The sequence below is a fragment of the Lygodium microphyllum genome, chromosome 26, assembly GCF_053477565.2.
Source record: "Lygodium microphyllum isolate KBCC chromosome 26, Lygodium_microphyllum_v1.1.10, whole genome shotgun sequence".
NCBI lineage: Eukaryota > Viridiplantae > Streptophyta > Polypodiopsida > Schizaeales > Lygodiaceae > Lygodium > Lygodium microphyllum.
In genome coordinates this window covers 45,940,196-45,967,109 of record NC_141160.1, presented here as the reverse complement: position 1 = coordinate 45,967,109, position 26,914 = coordinate 45,940,196, and the positions used below count along the sequence as shown (strand labels likewise).

The 26,914-nt window shown below is 41.9% G+C and overlaps 1 protein-coding gene across 2 annotated transcripts in view; it reads left to right on the top strand.

Moving 5' to 3' along the window:
* The first annotated feature begins 20,841 nt into the window (after positions 1 to 20,841).
* LOC148013223 (geranylgeranyl transferase type-2 subunit beta 1-like) overlaps positions 20,842 to 26,914 on the top strand; it is a 38,307-nt gene continuing 32,234 nt past the window's right edge. The window contains exons 1-3 of one of the 2 annotated variants that reach the window (XM_087667657.1): positions 20,842 to 20,875; positions 21,078 to 21,147; positions 21,281 to 21,428. In XM_087667657.1, coding sequence (XP_087523783.1) covers positions 21,094 to 21,147; positions 21,281 to 21,428 — 202 coding nt within the window. In that variant the 5' untranslated portion in view covers positions 20,842 to 20,875; positions 21,078 to 21,093. Of the gene's footprint in view, positions 20,876 to 20,958; positions 21,148 to 21,280; positions 21,429 to 26,914 lie in introns of those variants that run through there. The other variant, XM_087667658.1, reaches the window with a different exon arrangement.

Here is a 26,914-nt window from a genome sequence, read left to right as displayed (position 1 = left end):
CCAACTGGTGGGGAGTCTCTTGCCTCTACTGCACGATCCGCAAGAAAAAAGCAAGTCTTGAAAGCCTCTACAATCAGATACGGAGGTGTCCTGATGGCAATCATCGATGAGGCCATCAAGGATGCCTGTGTAGATGAAGAGCAAGCTATGCACCAAAGCTCACCTCACCACAAGGAAGAAGGCTCGAGTGAAAAGACAATAAGCGACAAAGGAGAGTCGGAGGTACCACCCACTCAAGCGGCCGAACCACGGAAGCAAAAGAAGACTGACAAGAGCCAGAAGAAGAAGGAAGAAAGACTTAGCAAAGAAGAGCGAGCCGAGGTGAAGAGGGCTCAAAGAGAGTCAAGGAGGGTGGAGGAGGAACGAAGGAAAAAAGAAGAGGAATAACTCGAAAGAATTAGAGAGGAATCAAAGAGGGCAGAAGAAGAGAGGCAAAGAAGGGCAGAAGAGGAAGCTGACGAGCTAAGAATGAAAGAACTTGCTGAGTTGGCAGAAGCCACTTGTAGGTCTGTCAAAGAAACCCATGGGGGAGGAGAGACCGACCCTTTGAGTCCCCGCCATGAGGCTGAAGCAAGTGGCAATGTGGAACTGGCCCCAGTGGTTGTAGGCAAGGGCAAATCCCTGTTGCACCCCCTGCCTTCCTCCTTTGTGCCAGGACCAGCCGACACCACAACCACAACCACCCCACAACCCACGCCCTCTCTAGACACGGCCCAACTGATGAGCATGATGCAGCTACTCATCAGTAAAGTGGTTGAGATTGTACCGGAAGCCAGAGCGAAAAGACTCGCTACTGCAGATGTCGAATCCAAGTAAGATCCAAAACGACAAAAGCTAGAGGCGTCAACCACTACAGCCTCTACTCCCATGCCACTTGGTGCCGACTACGATGCTTATGTGACTGAGCTTCTAGCACAGTTGGACAAGGCGAAAGAAGAAAAGAAGGTGGCCCTGGTGGAGCTAGAGAAAGAAAAGGAAACTTCGGCAGCTTAAGGCTAGAAGTTTCAAAGCAAGGAGCCAACCTAAGAAGGGAGGTGAAAGCGCTACAAGATCAGCTGGAAGCAAAAACCAAGGAAGCCCGGGACAATGAGAGCCGCCTAAGACAAAGGCTGGAATATGAAGAGCAAAACTTGGTGGCAGAGCAGCGAGCTTAAAGTTACTAGTGCAGCAGTATGCTGACTTGGAACAGAGAACTGCCAAACTAGAAAGGTACGGACAGATACCAGCTCAGGAGGGCGAGCCAAGTGAATGACAAGAGGATGCCATAGCTTTTCACCTATGGTATGGACTTGAAGAACAAGACAGACTGGAGAGAGAGATAGAGTTCCTAGCACAAGAAAGGTCGGCAATCCCTGCAGCAGAAGCACAAAGGCTGCAAAATGACACACAATGACTGCAAAGTGCATTGGAGATTGCCAAGGGAGACATAGAGGCCCTCATGGCCATGGCCTCCACCCAAAGAAGATTGCACCTTGCAGAGATCCAAAGTCATGAGCAGCTTGTGCAAGAAAAGTCAAAACTAATTACTGAGGAAGAACAGAGATTTAGCATTGCAAATCAAGCAAAAGAAATTGCTGAAGAATAGTTGGCTCGAAAATCTAGGGAAAGGAACCAACTCTGGTTCTTTACAAATGAGCAATAGCAGGTTGTGACAACCTTGGCAAGTGAGCTGGAGGAGGGAAGAAAGAAGATGGATGAGAGAGCCAGCGAGTGGGAAAAGAACAATTTTGAAAGAGTTAGGCATTTAACAGAATGCTTGGCGGTGGCTGAGTGCGAGAGAGTGCTTGCCAAGTCCAGGGCAAAAGCTGTTGATGTATGCGCCAACACACAAATGCAAGCCTTCCTCAGCACAGTACTACATGTAACCCAAGCGGAGGGCAATGATTCAGTGGAGAAGGTAAGAAGGAAGCTAGAACTGACTACCCGAGCACTAAGGTATGGCCTTCAAGAACGGGAGCTTCCAATAGGCACAGGAATCACAAAAGAGCAGTAATTTCACTACCTACACCATGCCGGCCTCTCCACTGTTGAGCTTAAGGAACTTGGGTTTGAAGAGCATGAGCAGCCACCACCACTTCAAGCGGCCCTAGTAGTTGCTGAGCAGAATGTCGAAGAGGGTCCGGACTTTGAGCAAGATGCTGAAGAAGAGCAACAAAGAATGCCCAGTCCGCCTCTACCAAACCTCCCGTCTAAAGAGCCCGAAGATGCCCACATGCCTGAGCGCATTGTGGCAGCTAGAAAAAGAAGACAGGAACTAGTAGAGGAAGCCCAACACAGAGCATGATCACTGCCAAGACAATTCCCTGAAGAGCTGGTGCCACTATGGGGGGATCCTCATCCTATCGATTGGCCTCAGGAATTAGTCATATGGCATGAATGGGAGTTCCAGACGAGGCCATTTGAACTTTCGTTTGCTTATCCACGCTTTCTGGACCATGCATTGCCTCTAGGTGTTCTAGCCAAGATCAAGGATCTGGCTAATGATCTTGCAAACAAGTGGATAGAGGAAAGAAGCCTCATAATAACCAAATGGAGGCAAGAGCCTGCAGACTACTGGCAGGATGTTGAGAATAGCAAATGACGTATGCCCATAGAGGCTGAATGTGTGCCCAAAAGAGGCTTGCCCATAAGTGGCTTTGTATGAGAGATATGACAAAGATGTATGCTCTAGAAGCTCTAAGAAGAGATGTCCAAAATCCCATATGCACAGTGAAGTACATTGGTACTATCCAAAAAGCTATAAAGGCATGTGCTTGGTTGACACTCATTTTAAGGAGAATGGTACTTTCAGTTTGAGTCACTCAAGATTGTGTTTATAAGTCCAAGCTAATCTACCTTGGAACCTAATTCACTTGAGTTACAATCTCTTCTTTCTATCATGTATCAGTTCTATGATTTGCATCCACCATAGACAACTAGCTTAGATCCGACATTGTAACATGGTATCAGAGCCATGGCAAGCTAGCATGGCGAGCTAGTTCTAGCATCATTAGTTAGCCACATTCTAATGTAAATGGATAGTAGGAGTTGAACCTACTTTAAGGCCCTCTGCCATATCCATATCTTAGTCCACCTACGGCCAAGAAAGAGGCTTAAAAATCCATCTCTCTGTTGGGCTTGATGAACGAACAGATTTTGGTTTTAGTTTCCCATTGTCCACTCAAAGAATCTACCCAACATCCCAGAAAAAAATCTACAACCTTTCGTCTTTGTCATCAAGGGAGTCCAAGGAGAATTTCAGACTTGCTCCAAAGGGCAAAAACAGGCTAAAGCCTATTCAGAAGACCTTTCAACAAAAGCAGCTTACCTGTCGTGTCTACAGGGCATTGCCGCCTATTCGAAGGTTGGTTACCGAAGGCTGCACACCAAGAAGCAGAGGAGGGTAAAAAGGCTAGACCTCAGGGTCGATTCCAACCTTCACGATATTACAAAGAAAGAATAATACATGGTGATGATGGAGGAAAGGCAAGCTGATACCACAGGTCCTCATAACACAGAGAACGCCAATCTTGCGTGACGACATAGCAAAGACTCCCCTCCATCTGAAGGTCGCGTATGGTCTTCGCCTACACGATGTTTCCATTCCTTGCCAGGCCACATTTGGAGATTTGAAACCTGTTCTTGAATGTTTGACTGGTTTACATCCGCAAGCGCAAAGGCTATTGTTTGTAGGAAAAGAGAGAGAAGATAGTGAGATCTTGCAATCTACTGTGCACGATGAGACTCTCAAACAAAGAGAGAAGCTGAGACAAAGGAAGATGGTGAAAAGAAGTCTGCAGGAGAAGCTCCGATGAAGTATCTTGTGAAGGTGGTTATGGCGACTCCTTGTGGGCTCAGCAGTATAGGAGCTGTGATTACATCGTGAGCGGTGCCCAGTTCCTGCTCCCTCTCCTCGTCACAACCCAAATGCGCTGCTTGCAGCTCGACATTATCCTTGTTTTGTTTTGTCTTTTCTAAAGTCTATTTTTTCGTAAAGGTTAATAGTAAGATTAAAAACCTAGCCTTTAAAGTCCACTCACACCGGCTCATTTTTTCTCTCCCACACTTACTTATTCACACCTGCACTTCTCCAAAATCCATTGCCATGTCAAGCCCTTTCAGTTATTGTCTATCCATTAAAATCCAAGAAATTCATGTATCCCGAACTTCAATGTATGAAATTTTGTCAAACCAAGCCCATGTACCCATCAGTGTATCCATTTGTAAAAGCATGAAGTAGAAAGAACGTGTCAAGAAGACTGGAGTAAAAAGCACGTACCACACATCGACAAAAGGGATAAGGAGAACAACAAAAGCCAAGGAGCATGAAGATAAAGAAGTCCAAAAAGATGAAGAAGATCAAAGGTTGCCAAAGAAGCAACAAAACAAAAAGAATGAAGAAAATATTTTATGCTGCTACAAACCAACAAAATGTTTTACAAAAATTACCCATAGAGGATCTCGAATTCCCTAAGTGGATCTGCTTCCCATAGTGGATGTAAAAACCCTACCAAGATGTAAAGTTTCAAGCCTTAACTTGATTAGGCTGCCAAAGAGCTAGTCTCTTGGTCCATGTTCACATGAAGGGGGGGCAAAAGCCAGCAAGGGTAGAGACTCATCATTTGAGGGGGGGTGTTGAGAATAGCAAATGATGTATGCCCATAGAGGCTGAATGTGTGCCCAAAAGAGGCTTGCCCATAAGTGGCTTTGTATGAGAGATATGACAAAGATGTATGCTTTAGAAGCTCTAAGAAGAGACCCAAAATCCCATATGCATAGTGAGGTACATTGGTATTATCCAAAAAGCTATAAAGGCATGTACTTGGTTGACACTCATTTTAAGGAGAATGGTACTTTCAATTTGAGTCACTCAAGATTGTGTTTATGAGTCCAAGCTAATCTATCTTGGAACCTAATTCACTTGAGTTACAATCTCTTCTTTCTACATGTATCGGTTTTATGATTTGCATCCACCATAGCCAACTAGCTGAGATCCGACATTTTTAACACAGGACAAGGTAAACAGGGTTCCCAAAACCATCCAAGGCTACGAGGCGCAACCGAAGTGGCAGAGGAGGATTTGGGATACCAATTTTGACACCTGGACCGCCTTCTGCAACTCGCTCCCTGAAGAACGCAGTGACCCCATCTACATGCCCTACCCCCGTAGGCATGGAGTTGACTATGATCGAAACATTCATGGGGATTTTGAATTTCCTAAGATATATAACATTAATGCCCAGAGCCCTGAGGAATGCCTAGTCTTTAGGTTAGAGGATCTCCTCCCATCTATCAACCGCTTTCTCACAGATTTTTCTTCTTGCCCGGATCCAACCTTCTTAACTACCTGTAATTATCTTAGGCTTATCAAGTTCCTATTAATGCAGAGACCCACAGTCGAGGAAGCCCACCTCCGTCCACTCTTTTTTGACATCAACCTAGGGATAGATAGTAGAGCCATGACTAGATTAATGATGAGGGCAACCCTGCTTCCCTCCTATTGCCTAGAAATCTTAGAGGATATGAGTGATACCTGCTTCACGAGGTGCAATCATCCTTTCTTGTCATCCACACCTCTAAAGGCCTGGGCCACTATTAAAGAATATCTACAAAGTCGTGCATTCCTATCCCAATGCTTGCGACCACCTCGTAATCCGGCTGAAGGTGATAGGCATTAGCTAGGACATCTTCCTTGTATGCAATTCTTCCAAAAAAAAAAAGAGAGAAGAAAAAGAAAAAAAAGAAGCAAAGAAAAGAAAAAAGCACGAGGGCTCACTTCACTCACTACACCTAGGGTTTACACCTAGCCCCTCCCCTACTTCACGCTTAGGGCACATCAAGGGCAGGACTTCTAGACCTGTCACCCTAAGTTTTGCACTACACCTCCAACAACACACGAACTAGGTCCTTAAGTGTGGGACATTACCAAGGGCTTACCCAAGGTTAGACCCATCTCCCAGTTCCACTACACATGCACTTACACCACACCATGAGACAGACACACCCCTTAGGGAGTGCACAACTTTCTCTTGCAAGCTATGATCGTGACTCAATGAATGGCTACCCAGCTAAAGAAGACCATCCACGGCATCCGCTAATGACCAAGAATTTTTCCATGAGTCGGACAGGACACCACTATAGCAGCTTCAAGAGCTTTTGCATACTCCGACGGTTGGATGGACCAACATGCTTGATGTAGCCGACCATCTGCCTATTGTTAGCTACCATGATTGAACCAAATCAAGCAGAAGGAAAACTCAGTGATGGATCCACCATTGGCATAGATTTTGGAACCTCATATTCTCTAAATGATTAGAGATGCCCATGCAAAACCTTTATCAACCATCGCAGAATGGGAGCTACAACTGTGTGAGAAATGCCGAGCATCTTCATGAAGTCTAAAGCACGCCGAAATCTCTCCCGGTCATCGTTAATCAAACTCCATCACCCCTCATTCACAACATCACCTTTTGATTGTGGTCATCTACCCACCAGTTCCACTTAGCAACAACCCCAACTACCCCAGTACTCCCCACCACAGTGCCATGGGATTGGCACTCAGCTATAGCAGGGGGGTAATGTTTACCGCAACACAGAGGAGCGAAAAAATGGAAGAAGGAGATAACCGAAAGGGCACATGACAAAGGAAGGAAAAGGCGCCCCGGATGGAAGTCAGACCCTGAAAAATTTTAATGACGACCTCTCCAGAAGGCCTCAATGTTGCCTCGAGAAAAGAAAAGAGTAGAAGTGCACCATTAATTGTGAAAGCGCTCCCGAATCCTTGTAAAAGAGTGCCAGGCTCACTCCTGTGCAGATTGTATGCATTAGTTGGGAATGGGATAAGCTAGAATGGTGGGAAATAGGAAAAGAGGGCCTAGGCTAATGGCCGGCCATGTAAAAAGTGGGGATGACCGCCCAAAAAGTAGGGCATGTATATAAAGTTCAAAAGTGAATGAGAAGCTCATTCTTGTGTGTGGCCAAAGCTTCTTCTCCTTCTTCTCTTGTTTCTTGCCTTCTTGCTTGTGCTTGAGTGAGGGATTGAGGGAGTGTGAGGGAGTGAGGGAGTGAGGGAGTGAGTGTGTGAGAGTGAGGGATCATGGAGAAGAAGCTCCCCATCTCCTCTCTTCATCTTCTCTTCTTCTCTTCTCTTCTCTTCTCTCGCGCGGCTATGGAGGATGGAGCTTAACGGAGAGGGCTTGAGGTTGCTTGAGCTTGCCACAAGGATCGTGGAGCTATCGGAGTGCAAGAGAGAGGAGGGAACTCGATCGAGTATCAAGGTAAGCTCACTACACCCGTAAGGTGGGCATTGCCCTTCGGCTATGTGAGAGGTAGCCAGGGCCGCTCGGCTTGAAACGCTTGATCAATGAGTGGTCCGTAGGTCTCGGGGTAGAGCTTCGTAGCTCCCCTCCAATAGCATGCTTGTCCAACCGTTTAGTGTGTAGTAAGAAAATGAAATTTGGTGGCTAGCAACAACCAAAGTGCCTAAGGAGACCCATAAAGTTCTCTCTTAGATCTTTCAACACACTCCATATCTAGATATAATTTCCAAGCAAACAAGTGAGGAGAAGCTTTATGTGGAAGGAGTTAGAGAATTCAACATTTAATTCACACTTAAACGACAATCCCAAGACTCTAAAGTATATGTTCAATTGTGACACTAAGGCATTAGAATCATTGCCTAATCCATTTTGCATGAAAACAAATAATGCTCCTAAGGCCATAGATAATGTTGCGTGGAAGGGAGGATCATTGGCCTGCAATAGAAAGGCATTACCAAATAAGTCACATCTTGATGAGAATTGGACAGCCATATTTTCAATTAACATTGAGAATGTCCATTTTTGCACTTTGCATTGCCTCATGCACATATTGACAAGTTATTGAAGTTGCGAATCAATTATGTATACACAATGAAACCTCCCTCCAAACATAAAGTAGCTATTGAGAAATTCGAGAAGCTATTAAATTCATTAGGTGTATATGGAGGCAAGGTAAATATTAAAAAGGACCAGAAAATATTTGGCCTAACTTATGAAGTAGCAGAAAAAATATCAATGAGTGGAATGAAGGTGAAGAGATTCCTAAGCAATATGATTTGCAAGCCATCAAAGTTAAAGTGGGAGTTGTGGAAAAAATTATGCAAATGCAAGGTATAGAATTGGAAGTCTTAAGAATGCATGGGCAAAAGTTTGGCATTCTTTTGATAAGCTAGTGTGTATAATGCTAAAACCGTCCACAAATTGTTCCACTCAAGTTAAATTTTATACAGTAGTCAATGATTTTACAAAGCTAGTTATCAATGCATGGGGAGAAACCAAAATCACCCATTACATGGTACATTTTCAACTCTACTACTTGCATGTTTTTTAATATTTGGATACGTTGATACTCCAAATCTAATATCAATATTTCATACCTTTGCAACACATTTTATATGCTCATGGAACACTTGTCATGGAGGTGGTTGCATTAAAAAAAGCTATCTTGTAGAAATGTTTGATTGGTTTTATAGATGCACCTTTCGGTCACTCCATCACATTGGAGAATGCTAAAGCTACTGCACTGGCTAAATCTCTCAAGCAAAAAATCCACATACATAATAAGGAAAAGTGGTGAAACACATCTGCAATGAATACACATGTAGCATGGTGTATGACAAGGTGAAGGGAAGGGTCAAAATGGGCATGTATATAAATCAACGTGTGAACCCCCCTTAAACTTTAATAGTAGGTTTCATATAAATGGAGCTCTTTTAGTTCATTTCCTATTTTGTGCTTCTATTGTTGTCTTCTCTTTTAATCCACCTCATGGCTTGCACCAAGCAAACTACATAATGGCATCCACTACCAGGCCAAGGCCAAGGACAAATTTTCACTTCTACACTATGGTAAGGCAAAGAGACCCCCTATTTCACCTGACAAGATGACTCTAATAGCAACACAACCTCATCATCCCCATGCTCTTCCCCCCCTCCCATCCATCCAAAGGCTCAAAGACCCTGCCTCAATCGACCTTGGAGTCTTTGAAAAGAGCTCGCAAGCAACAAGCTTCTTTTGAAGAGAAAGAAGCAAGTGAGGATGTGAAAGATAACAACAACGAGAGGAGGAGAATAATGAGGGTGATGCCTTTACAGATGAGAAAGGTGGAAATAACAATGATGAGGGCAACATTGATGACAACATCAATAATCCCTAGGACATCATAGAATGGCCAAAGCTAGTGGAGATGCAACCAAGGGGCACTCAACAAGTGGTAAGGGGCCCATGCAATGCCCAAGCTAAAACCAAATAGATCCAAACAACTTCCTCCTCCTCTTCCAATACCCCTCCTCCCTAATCCAAAACCAGCCCCTTGCTGAGCAACCCCTACTCAAGCCCCAACACCCAACCTAACAAACATAAGAACGACAACCACGACGAGGTCCAGTGAGACGACTCCCAAGGCAAAGGCTAAAGAGGAGGAAGAACTATCACCTAGTGGCTCTTAGAGAGATTCGCAAGTACCAAAAGAGCACAAACCTACTAATCAGGAAAGTGCCCTTTGCATGCTTAGTGGAGGAAATCCTTCACTCTTATGGATATCAATTTCGCATGCAAGGGATTGCTATGGAGGCTATCCATGAAGCTGCAAAAGCATACCTTGTTGCCCTTTTTGAGGACACATATCTCTGCACAATCCATGCTAAGCGGGTGACCATCATGTAGAGAGACATGCAATTAGCTAGATAGATAAGAGGGGAGAGAGATTAGAGCTGCCAAGGGCCTACAATTTTTATAGCACAATACAATGCAATGTACTTTGTAAACTTCGGCATATAATGAAAAACCTTTGCTTTTTATTGTGCCTCGAATGTCTCATATTGTATTTGTGCATGATGGTATTATGATTAAATTTGCAACATCAATTGAGAACTCAACATTTAAGTAGAATGAGAAATCGATTATCGTGCCAGTGATCTAGTTAACCTTTTTGCTTTGCCGAATGATAAGTTAGCACACATCATACAAGCTACGAAGTACAATGAAAATTTTAAAATTTTATCAATAAAAATTTGTGGTTTTATAAGCCAATTGACTTAGTTTTGGTCCAAAATGGTCAAAATTGATATCAGAAACTTGATTTAAGCTGTCCTGGAAGCCCTGGATGCTATGACAATGTCGTCCTGCCCATTCATGTACCATAGCATCTAGGGCTTCCTAGATAGCTCAAATAAAAAAATTTATGTCATTTTTGAGCATTTTGGACCAATTTTTTAATTGTATTTTTGTCCATCTGTCATACTCTAGAAATATGCACACTAGTATCACCTAATGTTGATTCGTAAAATCCTTCAATCCTATCACAATTGAATTCTAAAAAATAGACAATATGATTAAGAGATAGATTGCAATAAAAATATATTTGTATTATAGTGCAAAGTACAAAGAGCTTTTCCTTTATAAGACTATGCTTAGAATCCAAGAGCTTAGTATAAGTTTCAGGCCATCTTCAGGTGGTTGATTTTCTCATGGACCTACTTCTGTCTCTTCTTGGCCCCTCTGGCAGCAACCCTACCTTGACACTCTCCTGCATGGCAACTTGGCTTTCTCCTATGGCTTTGCCAATCCCCAAAGCGTTTAGTATCCTTCTATGTAGGTGTGTACCAAATATGTGCTTCACTAACTCCTCCTTAACAAGAATGATATTGTGTGCATTCGAGGTGACGGTGGTTGCACATAGCACTTTTGATAGGGCCTTCAAGATAAAGAGTTAAGCCCGTCCCTCTGGGGCGAAGATGGCATGGACAATGGCTATGTCAGCAATGGGGATCCTACTAATGTAGTGCCTTATGGAGGCATCCTTCTTGAACTCTCCTCGACCCTTCTAGTGACTTGCAAAATCATCGATGTCGAGCACAACCTACATTGACATGAAACTAGCTCAAAATAGTATACATAGTAAAATAAAGTATCTAGATAGATATTTGATACATTTACTTCCTGCTTGACATTGGCAGCAACCTCTGAGGGTTTTGTCAAGTCCACACTTGACGTGGACTCATCCAATTGGGGGGGACTTACTGCTCTTCCAAGGGCACATGTCCTACCACCAAGCTAGCTTGCATAGCCTCAAACTCTTGGATGCCAATCGTGGCATGCTCTGCTAAGTCTACGGCATCTCCAAGAGCTATGAGTGTGCCATCTATGTCTTCTAGCTTTGAGTTGTTGTACTCCATAGGCATATCATAAGACACAAGGGGAGGTCATTGGCGATTGCTAGCATCAATAACACCTTATCCCCCCTCACTCCAAAAATCTTATCCACATCATGGAGAAACATGAATTCTTTGTCATCAATGAAGACTTTGCTCATGCTATCTATGCAACCGTGTGCATCAATGGTAGAGGGGGCAGCCTCCTGCTCACTTAAGCCACCTCCTAAGGTGTTATCCACAACAATTATAGCTCTATCGACCATAAGGTCTAGAGCTTTTGCCTCTTCTATAGCCTCTACTTCCTCTCTAGCATTGTCTATTGGTGAAGTCTTTGAATCAAGGATATCCTTTAGTAAGTCTCCCACATGCTCCTCAATATCCATTATGACTCCAAGTGGGTTCTTACATTCATTGAGTAACAAAACGAAAGTGGTAGTCCATGAGAGGTAGTTAGTGCCATGTTGATCAAAGCCGCATTCCCTAGCTTGCCAAGAAGTGAGGTGCTTGAACTAGGCAGGGGTGAGATTTGCACAAAAACGACCTAGTCGTTTTTGAAATGGCATGGATGTGTCTACCGCTTAGAATTCTCCCAAACAAGTAAGCCTTCCTTCTCGGTATCAAGATCGACTTTAGAGGGAAGTATTCTAAATCTAAGATTACGTACCATAGAATCCTAATTTTACTTTATAATTATGGTTGAAAAAAAAGCTAAAAGATGAGTCTTAAGGATACTACCTTGAATCTTGACTTGAAATCCCTCATGATCCTGGAACCCGATGGTATATTCTCACAAGTATGTGTTCATGTACTTGAGAGGGTATTGCAGGCTTAGACCATGCCACAATACTGTTTCATGGTACTTGATATTAGGACAAAAGATTTGACCTCCTAGCAAATTCCTTGCCCTGGACGAATTGCATGAAGCTATTAAGAGTGTGATCCATTGTGGAAGAAGGGGTGAAGAAGACAAGAGTAAGGGTGCTCGAGAGAGGAAAAGTCGTTGGAGAGTTGGAAAATAAAAATGAGACCAAGTTATTATTTTCTTGACCATAGACTTAGAGTTTTAGTTTTTTAAAAATCTACTAAATTCTATTAATATAGTTTTTAAAAGTTAAAAAAAACACCAAACAATCTAAAATATAGAATATTAGAGAATCTAGAATATGTATAAAGCATTAAAAAATAAAATCCCATGATCTATTTGTTGCTAATTTTTTATACATAATTTTGTACATAGATTTTGACTTGTTGCAACTCAATAGCATATAATTATTCTCTATTCTTTTGCCCATGTGAAAGAGAATAAACTAAACAAGATTCGAACTACTATATCCCAACCAAAACAAAAAAAATTCCAATATCAAAGAGCTCACCTTTCTACTACTAATATAGAAGTTAAAGCTCTTTGTATGAATACTTCCCATCAAAATTAGATGCTCCCCCAGATTTAGGAGACTCCAACAATCACTCACTGTGATTGACTCGATCATTCCACTTGGCATATAAATTTGAATATCAAATGCTTATCCCATATCTTTAGTGGAATCGAAGGAATCCATTAGCCGGCTTTCTTCATCCAACGTTGATAATAGAAGTGTATGTACAATAATGGACATGTAATCAAGTAACAAAATGTAACACTAGATACCACCACTTTGCATGAAAATATGTCACTTTTGTGCAACCCATCCACCTCATTCCATCCTTCTTCAAAATTGAAACTAAGAAATTCCTCTATTATATTCTTATAAATGAACATGTAGGGTCATTAATGTGAATTAGTGCTTTTGAAGATATATGCAAAAACATGAAAGATCCACTAATCTTGAAGCTCTCTCGAATCTCAACGAGCTATGAATGTCATGTATGATCTTCATTTTTAATGTCTGAAGCATCCACTCATCCATAATGGGCTATTCCAAAGAATTGAGAGGTGGACAAGGAAATAATTCGAGAGAACCATATGAATCAACTAATGTAGGCACTATATACATGAGCTTATAGAAAAAATCTTGCTATGTAAAATATATTGTGATGACTTTCCAATCATCATTGGCTCACCCACATCCATATGTAGTGTTGGGGGTAAAGGCACCTCTACCTAGTTACCCGTGCATTACTACACTAGCAGTACCCATGCATACACACTCCAGGCAGTAAGCGACCATCACTGTTACTTCATTTTTTATTTTTTCTGTGACATTTGAATAAAGGGAAGGTCGGTCACATATTGTGATTATTGGAGTTCCCACATTGTGTGTGTCTCTCTCTCTTGCTCTTGCTCCTTCCACTGTAGCTCTTGCTCCCACTCGTGCTTCCACTTTAGGGCTCACCTCCCTACAACTGGTATCAGAGCCTTCTTCTTTGCGAGCTCGAGGTTGGTGCGACACACTCTCAGCTTCCATTCGAATACCTATAGCAATCATCTCTTTGTTGGCAGCCATAGCCACTTCGTTTGAGCTTCCTATCGATTGCATTCTTCTTGGGCACTCTTTGAGCCTTCTCGAGCAAGTTGGAGCAACCCCTCATAGCCCTCACCTGGCTGGTGCAATATCACGTTGTGTGAAAGAGGCCCTTTTTTTTACCAACAACTCGTGTTTTTCATCCCTGACAATATATATTCTTCATTGGGCAACTATACAAGCACTTATACGCTTGGTTTTGATGCTTGGAATTGATCCTTCCACTCTTGGCATTCGATTTGAGTGCTAAGCTTTAGTTTTGGACTATTATGATAGTCCATGGACTGTCATAAAATAGGGCATCACTTATCTTTGATGTCTACACTCATTGCCATTGGTTGGATGATTCCCAATGTTATGCATAGTTGATGCTTATATATTCGAGGATGCTATGTCATTGCTTGGAGTTGATTTTGCACTGATTTAACCACTTCATTTACTCTCTTTTGACTGGGGTTTGATAGCTGGAAATATAGGGCAACACTCTATTTGATGCTTCTATGGTTAGCTTTATTGGCCTTATGATGCCTGATTATGCTGAGGTGATGTCTACATGTATGAGAATGCTATGTCTAATGTGTTATGGATTGGATTTGGAGCTGATTTTGGTATTCTATGTGCATAACATACTTTTAGTAGGGAAAGCTCATGATGAGCTAGATTCTCTTAAGGCTCAGCTCAAGAAGAGCTTTGAGATGAAAGATCTGGGACATGCCTCTCATATATGCATTATGCATGACATGTCTCAAGGACTACTCTGTCTATCATAGAAGGAGTATATCCATAAAGTCCTTCAACGCTTTTGTATGTAGGATGTGAAGCCTATTGGCTATGAATTGCCTTCTCATGTGAAGGTATCACATGCCGATTGTGCACAGATGAGCAGAGGGTCTAGATGGCCAAGATTCCCTATGCATTCACAATGTGCAATCTTATGTATGCCATGATAGCCATCCATCTAGATATTGCATTTGCAATTGATGTTGTGGCACGTTATATGGCTACACCTTGCAAGAGGCATTGTGATGCCGTGAAAGGTATCATGAGGTACCTAAAGGGCACTATTGATATGTGCATATGTTATGGTAGCTAGGATACATGAGTCGTGAGATACACTGACTCTGACTATGTAGGACATGCAAATAGTGGGTAGTCCACTTTTGGCTATGTGTTCACTTTTGTTGGAGGTGCTGTTTCATGGATGTCCAAGGCGCATGAATGCATGGCCCTTTCTACTATACAGAGGCCGAGTATGTTGCAACCACCATTGAGGCTTGCAAGGAGGCCATTTGGTTGCTGACCTTGGTATTGTAGATGCTATCCCTACACTGCATTTGGATTCTATGAGTGCTATCTAGTTAGCCAAGAGTCTGGTCTTCCATGCAAAGATGAAATACATTGAGATGAGGTATCGCTTCATTCATGAGGTCATTGAGGACAAGTTTTTTGACCTTGTCAAGATCTCAATTAACTAGAATCTTGCAGACTTGCTCATGAAAAGCTTCTCTAAAGAGTGTTTTGCCTTCCTTAGGAGGTCGATGGGCTTTGGAGGAGATGACATCTTTCCTCATCCTATTGTATCTACGTATATGTTGTACTGTCTTTTCTTTTTTCTTTTCACTCCTCATTGAGGCAAAGTCACCTTTAAGTGGGAGGTTGTTGGGGGTAAATACACCTCTGCCTAGCCCTCATGTATTACTGCATTGACAATACCTGTGCATACACATTGCAAGCAATGAGCTTCCATCACTGTCACTTCATTCTTTATTCTTTCAATGACATTTGAATAAAGGGAAGGCCGATCACACATTGTGATTGTTGGAGTTTCCACATTGTGTGTATCTCTCTCTCTTGCTCTTGCTCCTTCCACCATAGCTCTTGCTCCCACTCGTGGTTCCACTTCAGGGCTCACCCCCCTACATGTAGAGCTTTGAATATCCTATACAAGCTTCCCAAAGGCTGGTCCTCAACAAGATTTAGATAAAAAAATGTATGATGGAAGAGAAAAAGTAGAAACCTCAAAAACATATGAGAAGTTAAGAACATAAAAGAAACAACTTACAATTTGAGGGGAAAACTTGTTGAGTAGTCTGGGGAGGTAGCTTCAAGTCCTTCACACCATATACATATTAAATGGATGCAGCAAGACCATCATCTCGAGCCTCCTGAAACCCAAGCACTTTGCCCTTCCAATGATTTTGTAGTACACCATGACAATACAAACTCAACGAGACCCTATTGTTGAAGGTTGCATGTAGACCCATGAATCCTTCTTGAACAATGTGCCTTCCCATTTGCCATGTTCATCCTTTGTATTATATACATAATTAGCAAATATGGAATCAGGGGGGTCACCTTTGTTGACATGTAGATGCCATTGGAATGGTAATGAAAGTAAGGAGGGTTGTGTGGCTATGGCTATGTGAGCACGAAGAGATAAGAAATTTTATGGAATGGAATAAAGAAAATTACAATGGAAGAAAGAGAAGAAGTTGGGTGTTGGGTGGTTATGGCTGGGAGAATATGAGTGCTTTGTGGCTATGGCTATGCTCAAAAGAAAGAGAGAGGCTAGGTGCTATGTGGCTATGGTAGGAGAAGCTAGGGCTATGTGGTTATGGTTGTGTGAGGATAGAAAGATGAGAAGATTTTTGGAGTGGAGGTAAGAGAATAACCATGGAAGAAGGAGAGAAGCTAGGTGTTGTGTGGCTATGGTTGAGAGAAGCTATGAGCAAAGAAAGCTAAGAAGATTTGTGGAATGGAGGCAAGAGAATGACCAAAATGAAAGCATGTCTTGCAAAAAGACACCAAAAAATGCATTTTTTGACTATACATTCCCTAAAAGAGGTTTTGGGGGCAAAAAATGTATTTTTAGAGGGGGAGGATTTTCAAAATTTGGGTCCTCTTTTTGGAGCCCAATGGGACCCACCTAACATGGTGTGGTAAAAGGGGGGGGGGGGGGGGAGATAGGGGAACAAGCCTATAAGTAGTAGGGACAAGTGGAAAAAGGGAGTGGATAAATGTGCACACCAACCCCCTCTCCTATTGGTCCACCTCAAATCTCTTCTCATTAGGGGAGTCATTAACCTTAAGCTAAGGGTCCTTTTTGAGTCCATATTTCCCCTAATGATAACATGATAACAAATGTACTAGCTAGATAAAGCATATGATCTTGCCTCATCCATTTCAACTTGGATCTATGTGACAAACACAAAAGATATCAATTGGAGAATTAATAGGATAAAGAGAATATGAAAGTTACAATAACCAAACCTAGATAGAAAATTTCCTATAATATGATGGGTTCAATAATGTTTTTATTAACCTAACTAAATTGAAACGAGGAATGGCTTGCTTCTACAAGGTGCAATGCGCACAAAACATACTCTCTTGTTTTAATATCATATTGATAATCTAACACAATACACTAATTCTAGTATGTATATGCAAACTATATTTGTTAGGCAGGAATGAAGGGATGAAAGCTAGAGAGAGCAAGTCTTACATTGACGAAGCTACAATGGCCTATGCTAAAGACATAACACTATTCCTCGATTTAGTATGCAATCGTAAAAGGAAATTTGGTGGAAGTGCCTAAGGAGACATGTAAAGTGTTCTCATGGATCTTTCAATAAACTCCTTATCTCGACATCATTTCTGAGCAAGCAAGTGGTGAGAAGCTTTGTGTATGAGTCAAATAATTTAATGTCAAATGGCACTTGGATAGCAATCTTAAGACACGTAAGTGTATGTTAATTGTGACATTAAGGCATTGGCATCACCACCTTCTCCATATTACACAAAAAGAAACAATTGTTCTAAGTTCCTAGAACATATCACATGAAATGGATAAGCACTTCCTTGTAATAGAAAGGCACCACCCAAGAAGTCATGTCTCGACAAGAATTGGAAATCCATATTACCAATTGATATTGACAATTTTTTTTTGCACTATACATTGTCTCATGCATATATTTGACAAGATTTTAAAGTTCCATATCAATTGCGTGTACACAATGAAATCTCCGTGTAGCCACAAAGCAGCTATGGAGAAAATTGATGTAGCCTAGAAGATATCAATGAGTGGAAAGAAGGCCAACAAATTCTTAAGCAACATGATTGGTAAGTTCTCAGAGTCCAATTGGGAGCTTTTGAGAGAGCTATGAAAATGCGATATAGATTTGGTAATAGATCCCAACCTTAAGAATGCTCATGCTTAAGTTTGGTATTCTTTTGATAAGTTGGTATACATAATGTTGAAACCCGCAACAAATCCTTCAACTCAAGTTGAATGTCATAGAGATTGAAGGATTTACAAAGCTAGTTATCAATATATGTGGGGGGGGGGGGGGGGGGGGGGGGAACCAATATCAACCACTACATTGTAGTATTTCAACTTCACTCATTATGATTTATTTTCTATTCATATAATCTATTGTTACAAATCTAATGTCAATGGTGAGTATTTTTGCAACACATATAATATGCCTAGGGACCATACTTTTTAAGATGTATCCTTAGAAATGTGGAGCATACAAGGTCTAGAAAAATCACATTGTCAATTTTGTGGTAATACTTCAAGAAAAATCACCATCCAAGTGGTTGCAAAAAAAGGATCTACATCATAAAAATGTTCGATTGGTTCTATAGAAGCACCTTTGGTTATTCAACCACATTGGAAAATGCAAGGATCATGGCTCTCGAAAAAACTGTTAGAAAGGAAAAACGAGCATGAAATAATGAAAGATGGCAGAGTAATAATGCAACAAATGCACATGCTGCATGGCACAATAGAACTTTATGCTAAGGCTCTAGATGATCTTCTATTTGAACCTCATAAATTATATATTTTTCCTACACATGATCCCCCCCTTAAATAGCTTACTTTAAATAGAAAGTATGTAGTTTATTTACATACTTCAGTACTCATTCTTCATCGCTAGAGCTCTCAAGTTGCTCCCTCCATAGAATGGCATGTATGAAGCAAACCACACAAAGCCTTTTGCTTCCTAAAAGAAACTTCACATCCGTGCCATGGCCCATGTTTGATAAATACAAAGAAAAGAGGCCTTGGGATGATGATTCCAAGAACACTTCCATGGATGAGACCTACATGCCCACTAATGTTGTAAGGGGACATGGTGAATATCATGACCACAATTCTAGGAGCGAATGAACCCACTTTGATATAGAGCAAAGGAATGAAAGGCCACATCACGAACATGGTACAAGGGCCTATGACACTCACCATTGAAGCACCCATACCTCCACAATAACTCCTTGCTCTCTTCCCCTATCACAATGGTAACCTTAGGTAGTAGAAGCTCTCTAGCTACCCACACCCACCCCACCAATCATACAATAAGCCCCCCAATGAAGACACTCTCCCGCATTGCAAGTACCAAGGTTAAGGATTTGATGGAGGAGAAACTACCATTTGAAGGCTCTCATAGAAAGTTGGAGATCATATCAAAAGAGCACATAGTTGTTGATTTGACGAGCATCTTTTTCTTGAATAAATAAGGAGGTTCTTTGGCATTATTGAGACGACAAGCATATGCAATTTGTAGCCTTGGAGGCCCTCTAAAAGGTAGCAAAACCTTACCTTGCCAGCATTTGTGAAGGCACATATCTTTGTGCAATCTATGCAAAGCATGCTATAATCATACATAGAGAGATGCAATTGGTTAGGAGGATTAGGGATGTATGGGATTGAAGTCATTGCTTTTGTATATGCTATGGAAAATCCATATTTGTAAACATAGAGCCAATACATTTGATCATTGTGTGTAAGTGCGATTATTATAGTGTTCATCGTGTAATTTGATCATGTGATGTTTGAGAATTATGTTTTCTATTGTTATTTTTTAAATACTTATGTTTGCTATTGATATTTTTAAATTACTTATGTGGATAGCATGTTGTTAGTGATAGGATCTTATATGAGAGAGAGAGAGAGAGAGAGAGAGAGAGAGAGAGAGAGAGAGAGAGAGAGAGAGAGAGAGAGAGAGAGAGAGAGAGAGAGAGAGAGAGAGAGAGAGAGAGAGAGAGAGAGATTCATTAGGCTTCGAGGGACTCCATAATAAGCTCTTAGCTAAGCTAAGACTTGACCTTTTGTATTGAGCACAAGGAAAGTAGAATTGATATGAGTGCATAGAGGGAGAATTCTTGTATAGCCACACATGCCATAGATTGACCATTCCTTATATAAAGCAAGGCAATGAATTTGAGCTATTGGTTATAATATTGGTTAGAGTAGCACAAGATACAATATGTATGCCTCTACTTAGAGAAATCTTAGGTTACACGCATGATCTTGCATCATCAACATAAACCAAGATCTATTGCCAATTAAATTTCACGCCGTCTCCCACCAAGGCTAGCTAGCTTGCCACATGAGCAAGAAAAGCGCTAAGATAGTGCCCTGGACAATTTTGGGCACATATATTGTCTTGAATATGCCATTGTCTAGAGTGGCATCCATCAGTGTATGGTTATATCAATCAATTGTATCATGGATAATAATCAATTGTATAAACCGGTTAATTATTTAGTTAGTTAACACTTTAGTGTACATATTCATTTCTCCCTCCATGGTTGTGAGTTTAGTGTGAGGGAGTGTTCTTGCATTCAAAACATTAGGTAAGTCTAATGTTGCTCATATACTTACATAATGTATTTTAAATATAATAGATACCTAAATGGGGGAAGGGCAATGTCCCCTTTGATTATGAATTCTTGGAGAGTACTCTATCAACCCTTTGACATACTATGCAAGTAGCGTAGTTTTATATTTCATGTTTATTTAATACTCGCGTATGCCATTGTATAACCATCCTCAGGCTGGGTTCAGACGAGCGGCGGTAGAGATATGTCAAAGGGGCGTACTTTTGAGGTGGCATCCCACAAATGGCTAAGACTTCCCTCTTTCTACCTCCCCCTCCCCCTCGAAAGAGCCTTGGCACTAAGAAAAAACCTCTTTACCTTCTTGTAGCACACTGTGCCTCTGGCTTCACTGTTCACACAAAGGAGGTGGAAGGTTGGTCATGTTTTGCAGTGCTGCCGCCTCTGTCTAAACCCAGCCTCAATTGAAAAAACATATTCTTATCTATCCTCATTGTATAACATTGTATAACCATCCTCATTGATAGAACATATTCTTATCATATAACCTTTGTGTGTTTTGCAAGATGTTGCCCTAGAAGTTGATGTAGTCAATTGGTATACAATTACTCCCTAATAGGTAAGTCCCTAATATATTCCTCTAATTCCAACATACATAGGGGGAAACACTAAGAAGACCTACTACATCAGAACAAAGTATGATTGCATTTTTCATAACTTTGGCTCTACACTAACTACACTAGCTTTCTCTTTAATCAATGCTGCAAGCTCTGCACTTTCTTTGTTCAATCCTGCAAGCTCTGCATTCTCTTGGCTTGCAGGTAGTTTTCTACAGAGATGGGGACCCTTGAGATATCGAAGCATGCCGATTACATCAAGTCCCTCGACAAGGTAATTGTTGCAAAATTATGGAAGACCCAGCTTCTGTACATCATTTGCTTAAGGATTGCCTTCGATTCAACAGCTTGAAAATGGTTCAACTAATGAGAGTCTGTGATTTACTTCATGAGTTCCACCGTTTCAGAAGAAGGATTTGGACTCGCTGCTTACGGAGCACTTGAGGATGAGTGGAGCCTATTGGGGACTTACATCTATGGATCTTATGGGCCGCCTTGAAGAAATGGACAAGAAGAGCATTATTGCCTGGCTGCTGCAATGCCAACACGACTGTGGTGAGAGAGAGAGAGAGAGAGAGAGAGAGAGAGAGAGAGAGAGAGAGAGAGAGAGAGAGAGAGAGAGAGAGAGAGAGAGAGAGAGAGAGAGAGAGAGAGAGCGTGCCTGTGTGTGTGTGTGTTTTAACATGTTAACATAGAGTCGGATCATACAGTTTGGGAATGCTCTACTTACCGATTGGACAGTTTGGCAGCGTTCCAACACACGAGAAGGAGCAAGAAAGGACGGATGTGGCTCATACATACCAAAAAGGCGTATACGGACATGCCATCAGTCCTGGCTAAGATGAAATGTCGGATCACCGGCTGTCGCAAAAGCAGTCTGCCCCTTGCAAAAGCGGTCTGTCCTTCCCTGGCTAAGAGTTATGCAATCTTTTCACTTGTTGCCTCAACTTGGTGGACTGAAGAAGATGCTGAATAGGTGGAGCAGGAGAGTCAGCCTCGAGGAGAATGCATATGTTCAGTTCCTGTGTTCCCAAAACTTTATTTGCCCATGAACTTTGTTGTGATCTGATCCTCCTGATGATGAAGGAGAGTATGACCTATTCTCCATGATGCGGAAAAGCTGAGACATTAGAGTTTAGCTCACGTGCTACCCAGCAGTGCTTATGTGGAAAACAGTAAAATGCAGCAGTTTGAGGAGATGGCATGGCAAGCCGGGAACAAATGATTAACGGCAGTAGCGGTAGCATGGCCTCTGGAAGGGCAAAATGCAGTAGTCCAGAGCAGTTGTTAGGCCAAATAAGCTGCATATTGCAGGCTGGGCGGGTCATAATAGCTGAGATGTTGATGTGGCAGCCATATGGAGCTGCCTTTGATGCAGGAACAGCAGGATCACTGTGGCAGTGTTAGGCATTGTTTAGAGCAGCCAGGCAGTAGAGACATTAATTGGGGCAGCAGGGTTGATTGCTATAGCAGCACCAATAACAATACTCCACCTTTGGCAAGGTCAGGGATGGAGAAGACAAGGTGTAGAAGTAGGGTGTTTCGCTGAAGACTAAAGTGTGGAATGGTGGGATTGAGATGGGATGGAAAGCGTTCTTCCTAGAGGCAGGTGGCATGATTGGCCTTTTAAGTATGGTGGTCTGAACGCCCTATGAGAACTTTGGAGTTTTTGCTTTTTGGGCTACCTGAGAGTTGAATAGATTGCCCAATATTCGAGGATTTATTTTGACCTGGTTTTTTGTGGGTTTGGCAAATGTTCATCCCAATGTGACCGTGGGGGGGGGGGGGCGCAAAGATGACTTTGTGAGTAAAGTGTATTTTGGCTATGAGCTGGATCACTATGCAGCACAAGTTGAGCAAGCTTGATATGCAAGTTGTGCAAGATGTAGGCCATGCTGCCCCACAAACCACTAGAGTTGCTAGAGGTCACCAATGAATGAGCGAAGGGTGATAAGCGATAAAAAATTAGAGAGGGGGAGGGATTAAGAGGTAGACACTCTAAGCACCAAAGTTCAATGACTCTAAATGAAGAATGAGAGATACAAGGGTGTTTGCATATAGACATATGGACTGCCATATGCAGCCACAACTCATGAGAGTGATAGCAAACGAAGATGCATGTGAGCAAGATGAGAAACAGTGAAGGCAAGAAAAGGAAATTCAGCTGAATAATGAAAATCAACTTGTATCTTGTGAATCAATGCCATTAGGTGTAGGTACTTACCAAGGAGTGGGCTGGGAGATGAATTGTAAACGCCCTATACAAGTGTGCAATGTAGTATACCCGTGGTAAGTTGGGGTTTGATATGGTTGGTGATTCAAAACCTGCATGCTAGTGTTTGAGATTCCAATTTGTGCTTGGATGCGCATCAGATCAAGGGACAAATTGAACTTGGTCATTGTTGGTTACAGAGGACAGCTTATTTTTATTCCAAATGTTGTTGGAGAATGGACTTGGTCAATTCTTAGTTGTACAACAGGTGTTTGGCAATTAATGTGAAAAGGAATACTACAAGGGGTGTCAATGTTTTGGGGCGAATCGGGTGTCAGATCGTGTTAATTTCTTGAGGACATTCTAGCGCAAAATAGTGAAGTGCTGAATTTTAAAGTTTTCATTTATCTTATGGGTTTATTGCATGCTGTAAATTGCTATAAATTGGTGCATTTTTGGATTCCATCACCCTTTTGTAAAAAGGAAGGTTGATGTTAGTTGTACTCGTGACGGATCCCGAAATGAAGTGATAGGAGTAGTCCACCAAGCTAGATGATGATGTCATTGGCAATAGAGAGAGCATTGGGAGTTTGGCATTGTCAATTGGATGCCAAGAAGCTGAGAGGCAACACAATGTTGGATAGATGGCTGAAAAAATAGGAATAATGATGGCAGTGATGATGTCAATAGGTTCTATGGTTGCATTAGGTGATGACTTTAGCTAGGAGGCCTATTTGGCCGAAAAACACAATAGTCTAGCAATGAAAATACATTTTGATCAGGTTGTGATGACGATTGATAGCAAGCAAAAGCTTGTGGAGTGTGGCGACAAGCTAAGCAGTACTTGAGAGTAGCTCTCCACCGATAGCTGTGAAGATACACTAGGTTTTGCATTGAGGAAACATAGAAAGTATGACCATGGCTGAAACACAAAGACTTAGACAATGATGTGCAAAACTCAAACCCTAAATGCAAAACTCAAAACTCAAAATGCAAACACAGATAGGGAAAGAAGAGAACTCTAAAGTGAATGAATCAATGTAAGAAATGAATGTAAGAGTGTATAGAATGCTCAAGGGCAGAGTAGTGAGTGTCTGAGTGTGACGTCCATTGAATACAGATGTCGAGTGCTGTACCACAAGTTGGAGAGTGGGAAAGAGCAAAATGCTTATCACTGAGGCAATAGGTAGAGAGGTGGCAGCCGAGAAAGGAGTCTGATGATGATGAAGAGAGCAATAGATCTGCAAAATGCAGCAACTGAAGGAGAAACGGGCGATTTGTTGAGGCTTGCACTGCAAAATGCAGCATGTCTGATGTTGAGTGGATCCCTGGACAGTAGAATGGCCTCCTTGATTAGTAAACACAACAGTTTGGAGGGGTTGAGTGGTATTGCTAGCAGTTGGAATGATGGTCGGCAGTAGTGGATAGGTTGCCAAGGAAGGATGATGATGTGGCAATAGTTTGGAGGGGCTCAACAGCCATGGGAAGAAGGCTGATGGTTGAGATCTGCACGTGAATGCAAGAAACTTGCATAGAAGGATAGGGTTGAATGGTGGGCAGCCTGTCTAGTTATAGATGTAGAAGGATCCTCCCAAATTAGGGTTTTGCATGTGGAATATATAAACTGTTTAGAACAGCTCCCGGTTTAATAAAACTTTTGGTAATTTACATGTTTTGGGGCTGTTTCAAAGAGCTAATTAGTATGGAATGAATTTTTAGCTCAATATTCCCTCTCAGGCCCAAAATTGGAACCTGAAAGGGATTGGAAGAAATTCTCAAGCCCATTTTTACCCCAAGGCGTCCCTCTCCAAAAAGCAACCAAGGTATTGGACAAAGGGTGCACGTTGACTGCTCAATGGCCTGCCAAGACTACAAAGGTGATGATTATCTTACTAGGGGAGTCCAAATGGTCACCCTAGAGAGACCAAGGCATTGGACAAAGGGTGCTCCAGTGGCCTACCAAGTCTTGCAAAAACGAATGAAAATGCATTGAAATTTGAAAAAAAGGGGAAAATAGATATGGTTTGCGGCTTGTGAAGGAGCTGCGCCCCATGGGAAGAATGAAAAGGGATGGGTAGATCCAACATATCACAAAACAAACAATCTAATCCAACCACTCAAGAGTGTTGATGTCGATGGAAAGGGGTGAAAAAGGATGGTGGTGTGGTGGTAAAAAACCATTGATGGAGACAACTCAGGATCCATTTAAGGGTGCTTAGCACAATGAGATTCAAAGGAGTATACCACATGATGAGAGTGCACATGTAACAGGTGCCACTTGGACAGTGTCCCTTGTGGAAAAATTGTTCACTTGCCCAAGTGTCCTTTACAAATATGATAAAATTATGCAAGGCAAAGGAGAAGGTACAATAGGGAAGGGAAGGCCGATGGCGAAGACAAGGGCCGAATCTTGTAGAATGCCATGAAAGATTAGGAACCCCCTTGCAACCTTGGATGTTGATGTCAAAGGAGGAAGAGGAGCTCGATATTGGTCTTTGTGTGGTGTCCAGAATCATGATGATGAAGCGCCCCAACTAGAAGAGCAAGGTGCTGCATGATCCACCTTGGGAGGGGAAGCCTCCATGTTGGTAAAAGAGCAAATCTCCTAGGAAGATGAAACTACGAAAGGAACAATGGGCGTTTGATATGTCCATCCGAGGGAGAACCGGTGCAAATGTGCATGTTAGCCCTACAATGAAATAGAAAATCTTACAAAAGAGATTAGAATTTGCAAAACAGAGTCAGTAGTGAGACACTCCAAAGCAAAACAAATAAGAATTGTAAAGCTAAATGAAGGATGTGCAATGAGTATATATGTATGAGTGAATGTATTGAAAGATTGAAGGAGACTAAATATGTGGCCACCATCGCGTGTGTCCATTAGCAAGTTGTTGCCAATGAAATGCATGACAAGGTGGAGAAGTGGTCCTAGATGGAGGTGTAGAGGATGACCTAGGAATGGATGTGAAGAGTGCAATGGGTGAGGAGCTAGTAGACCGATAAGCTAATCCTTTAGGAGTACTTAAAGATATAGGCTACCGAGGTTGTCCGTGTGCCACATGTCCGACTACCCCTAGAGCAAAAGGAACAAATGGGGCAGTTGCGGGAGGTGTAACCCCATTGGACCGTCCAATAGGAGTGGAGGTAGTCACAGTGGTCTTAGGTATGTCGAGGTTTCTTAGGAGAAAGACCTTGGGCCTTGGTATGACACTCCTTGTCTACATCGCCCAATCTCTAGTAGTGTGTGTAAAACCTATTTTTCTTAGGGAGTTGTTGGCAGATGGGTTTTGTTTTTTGGCTTAGTTTGAGGAACGGGTGCCACCCTTGTTTTGAGGTGCCTTCACATCTGAGTTCTTGTCACCTCCTATTTTCCCTTGCAAAGAAGAGACATTGGACCCCTCTTTGAATAAGAGTATGTGGAGGACTTCGGGTAACCTTGCGTAACGTAAGAACTAACACTCGAACTCATAGAAGGTCGGCAATTGAGGTAACGAGATAATGTGTTGAATGAAATGGAAGTATTTTTTAGGTAGCTTATTTAAAAAGAATGTAATCTAATTGTAATTTGACTTTGGGAAGCCAATAGTGCCACATTAGTTGGTAATTGCTGATTTTCGGTTAACTTGACTTTCAAATCATCCCCTTTCTTCATGGAAAACTCATGAAGCTTAAAGTCAAGATTTATATGCGGAGTGTAATTTCGTGTTGCATTTGCTTAATGAGATGAATCCAATGCTCGGATATGAGGTGGAAATATTGTAATTGAGAGTGAAACTTAGGAAGTAACTCTTGCATAAGCTCAACATTGATTGTGGCATTGGGGGCGCTC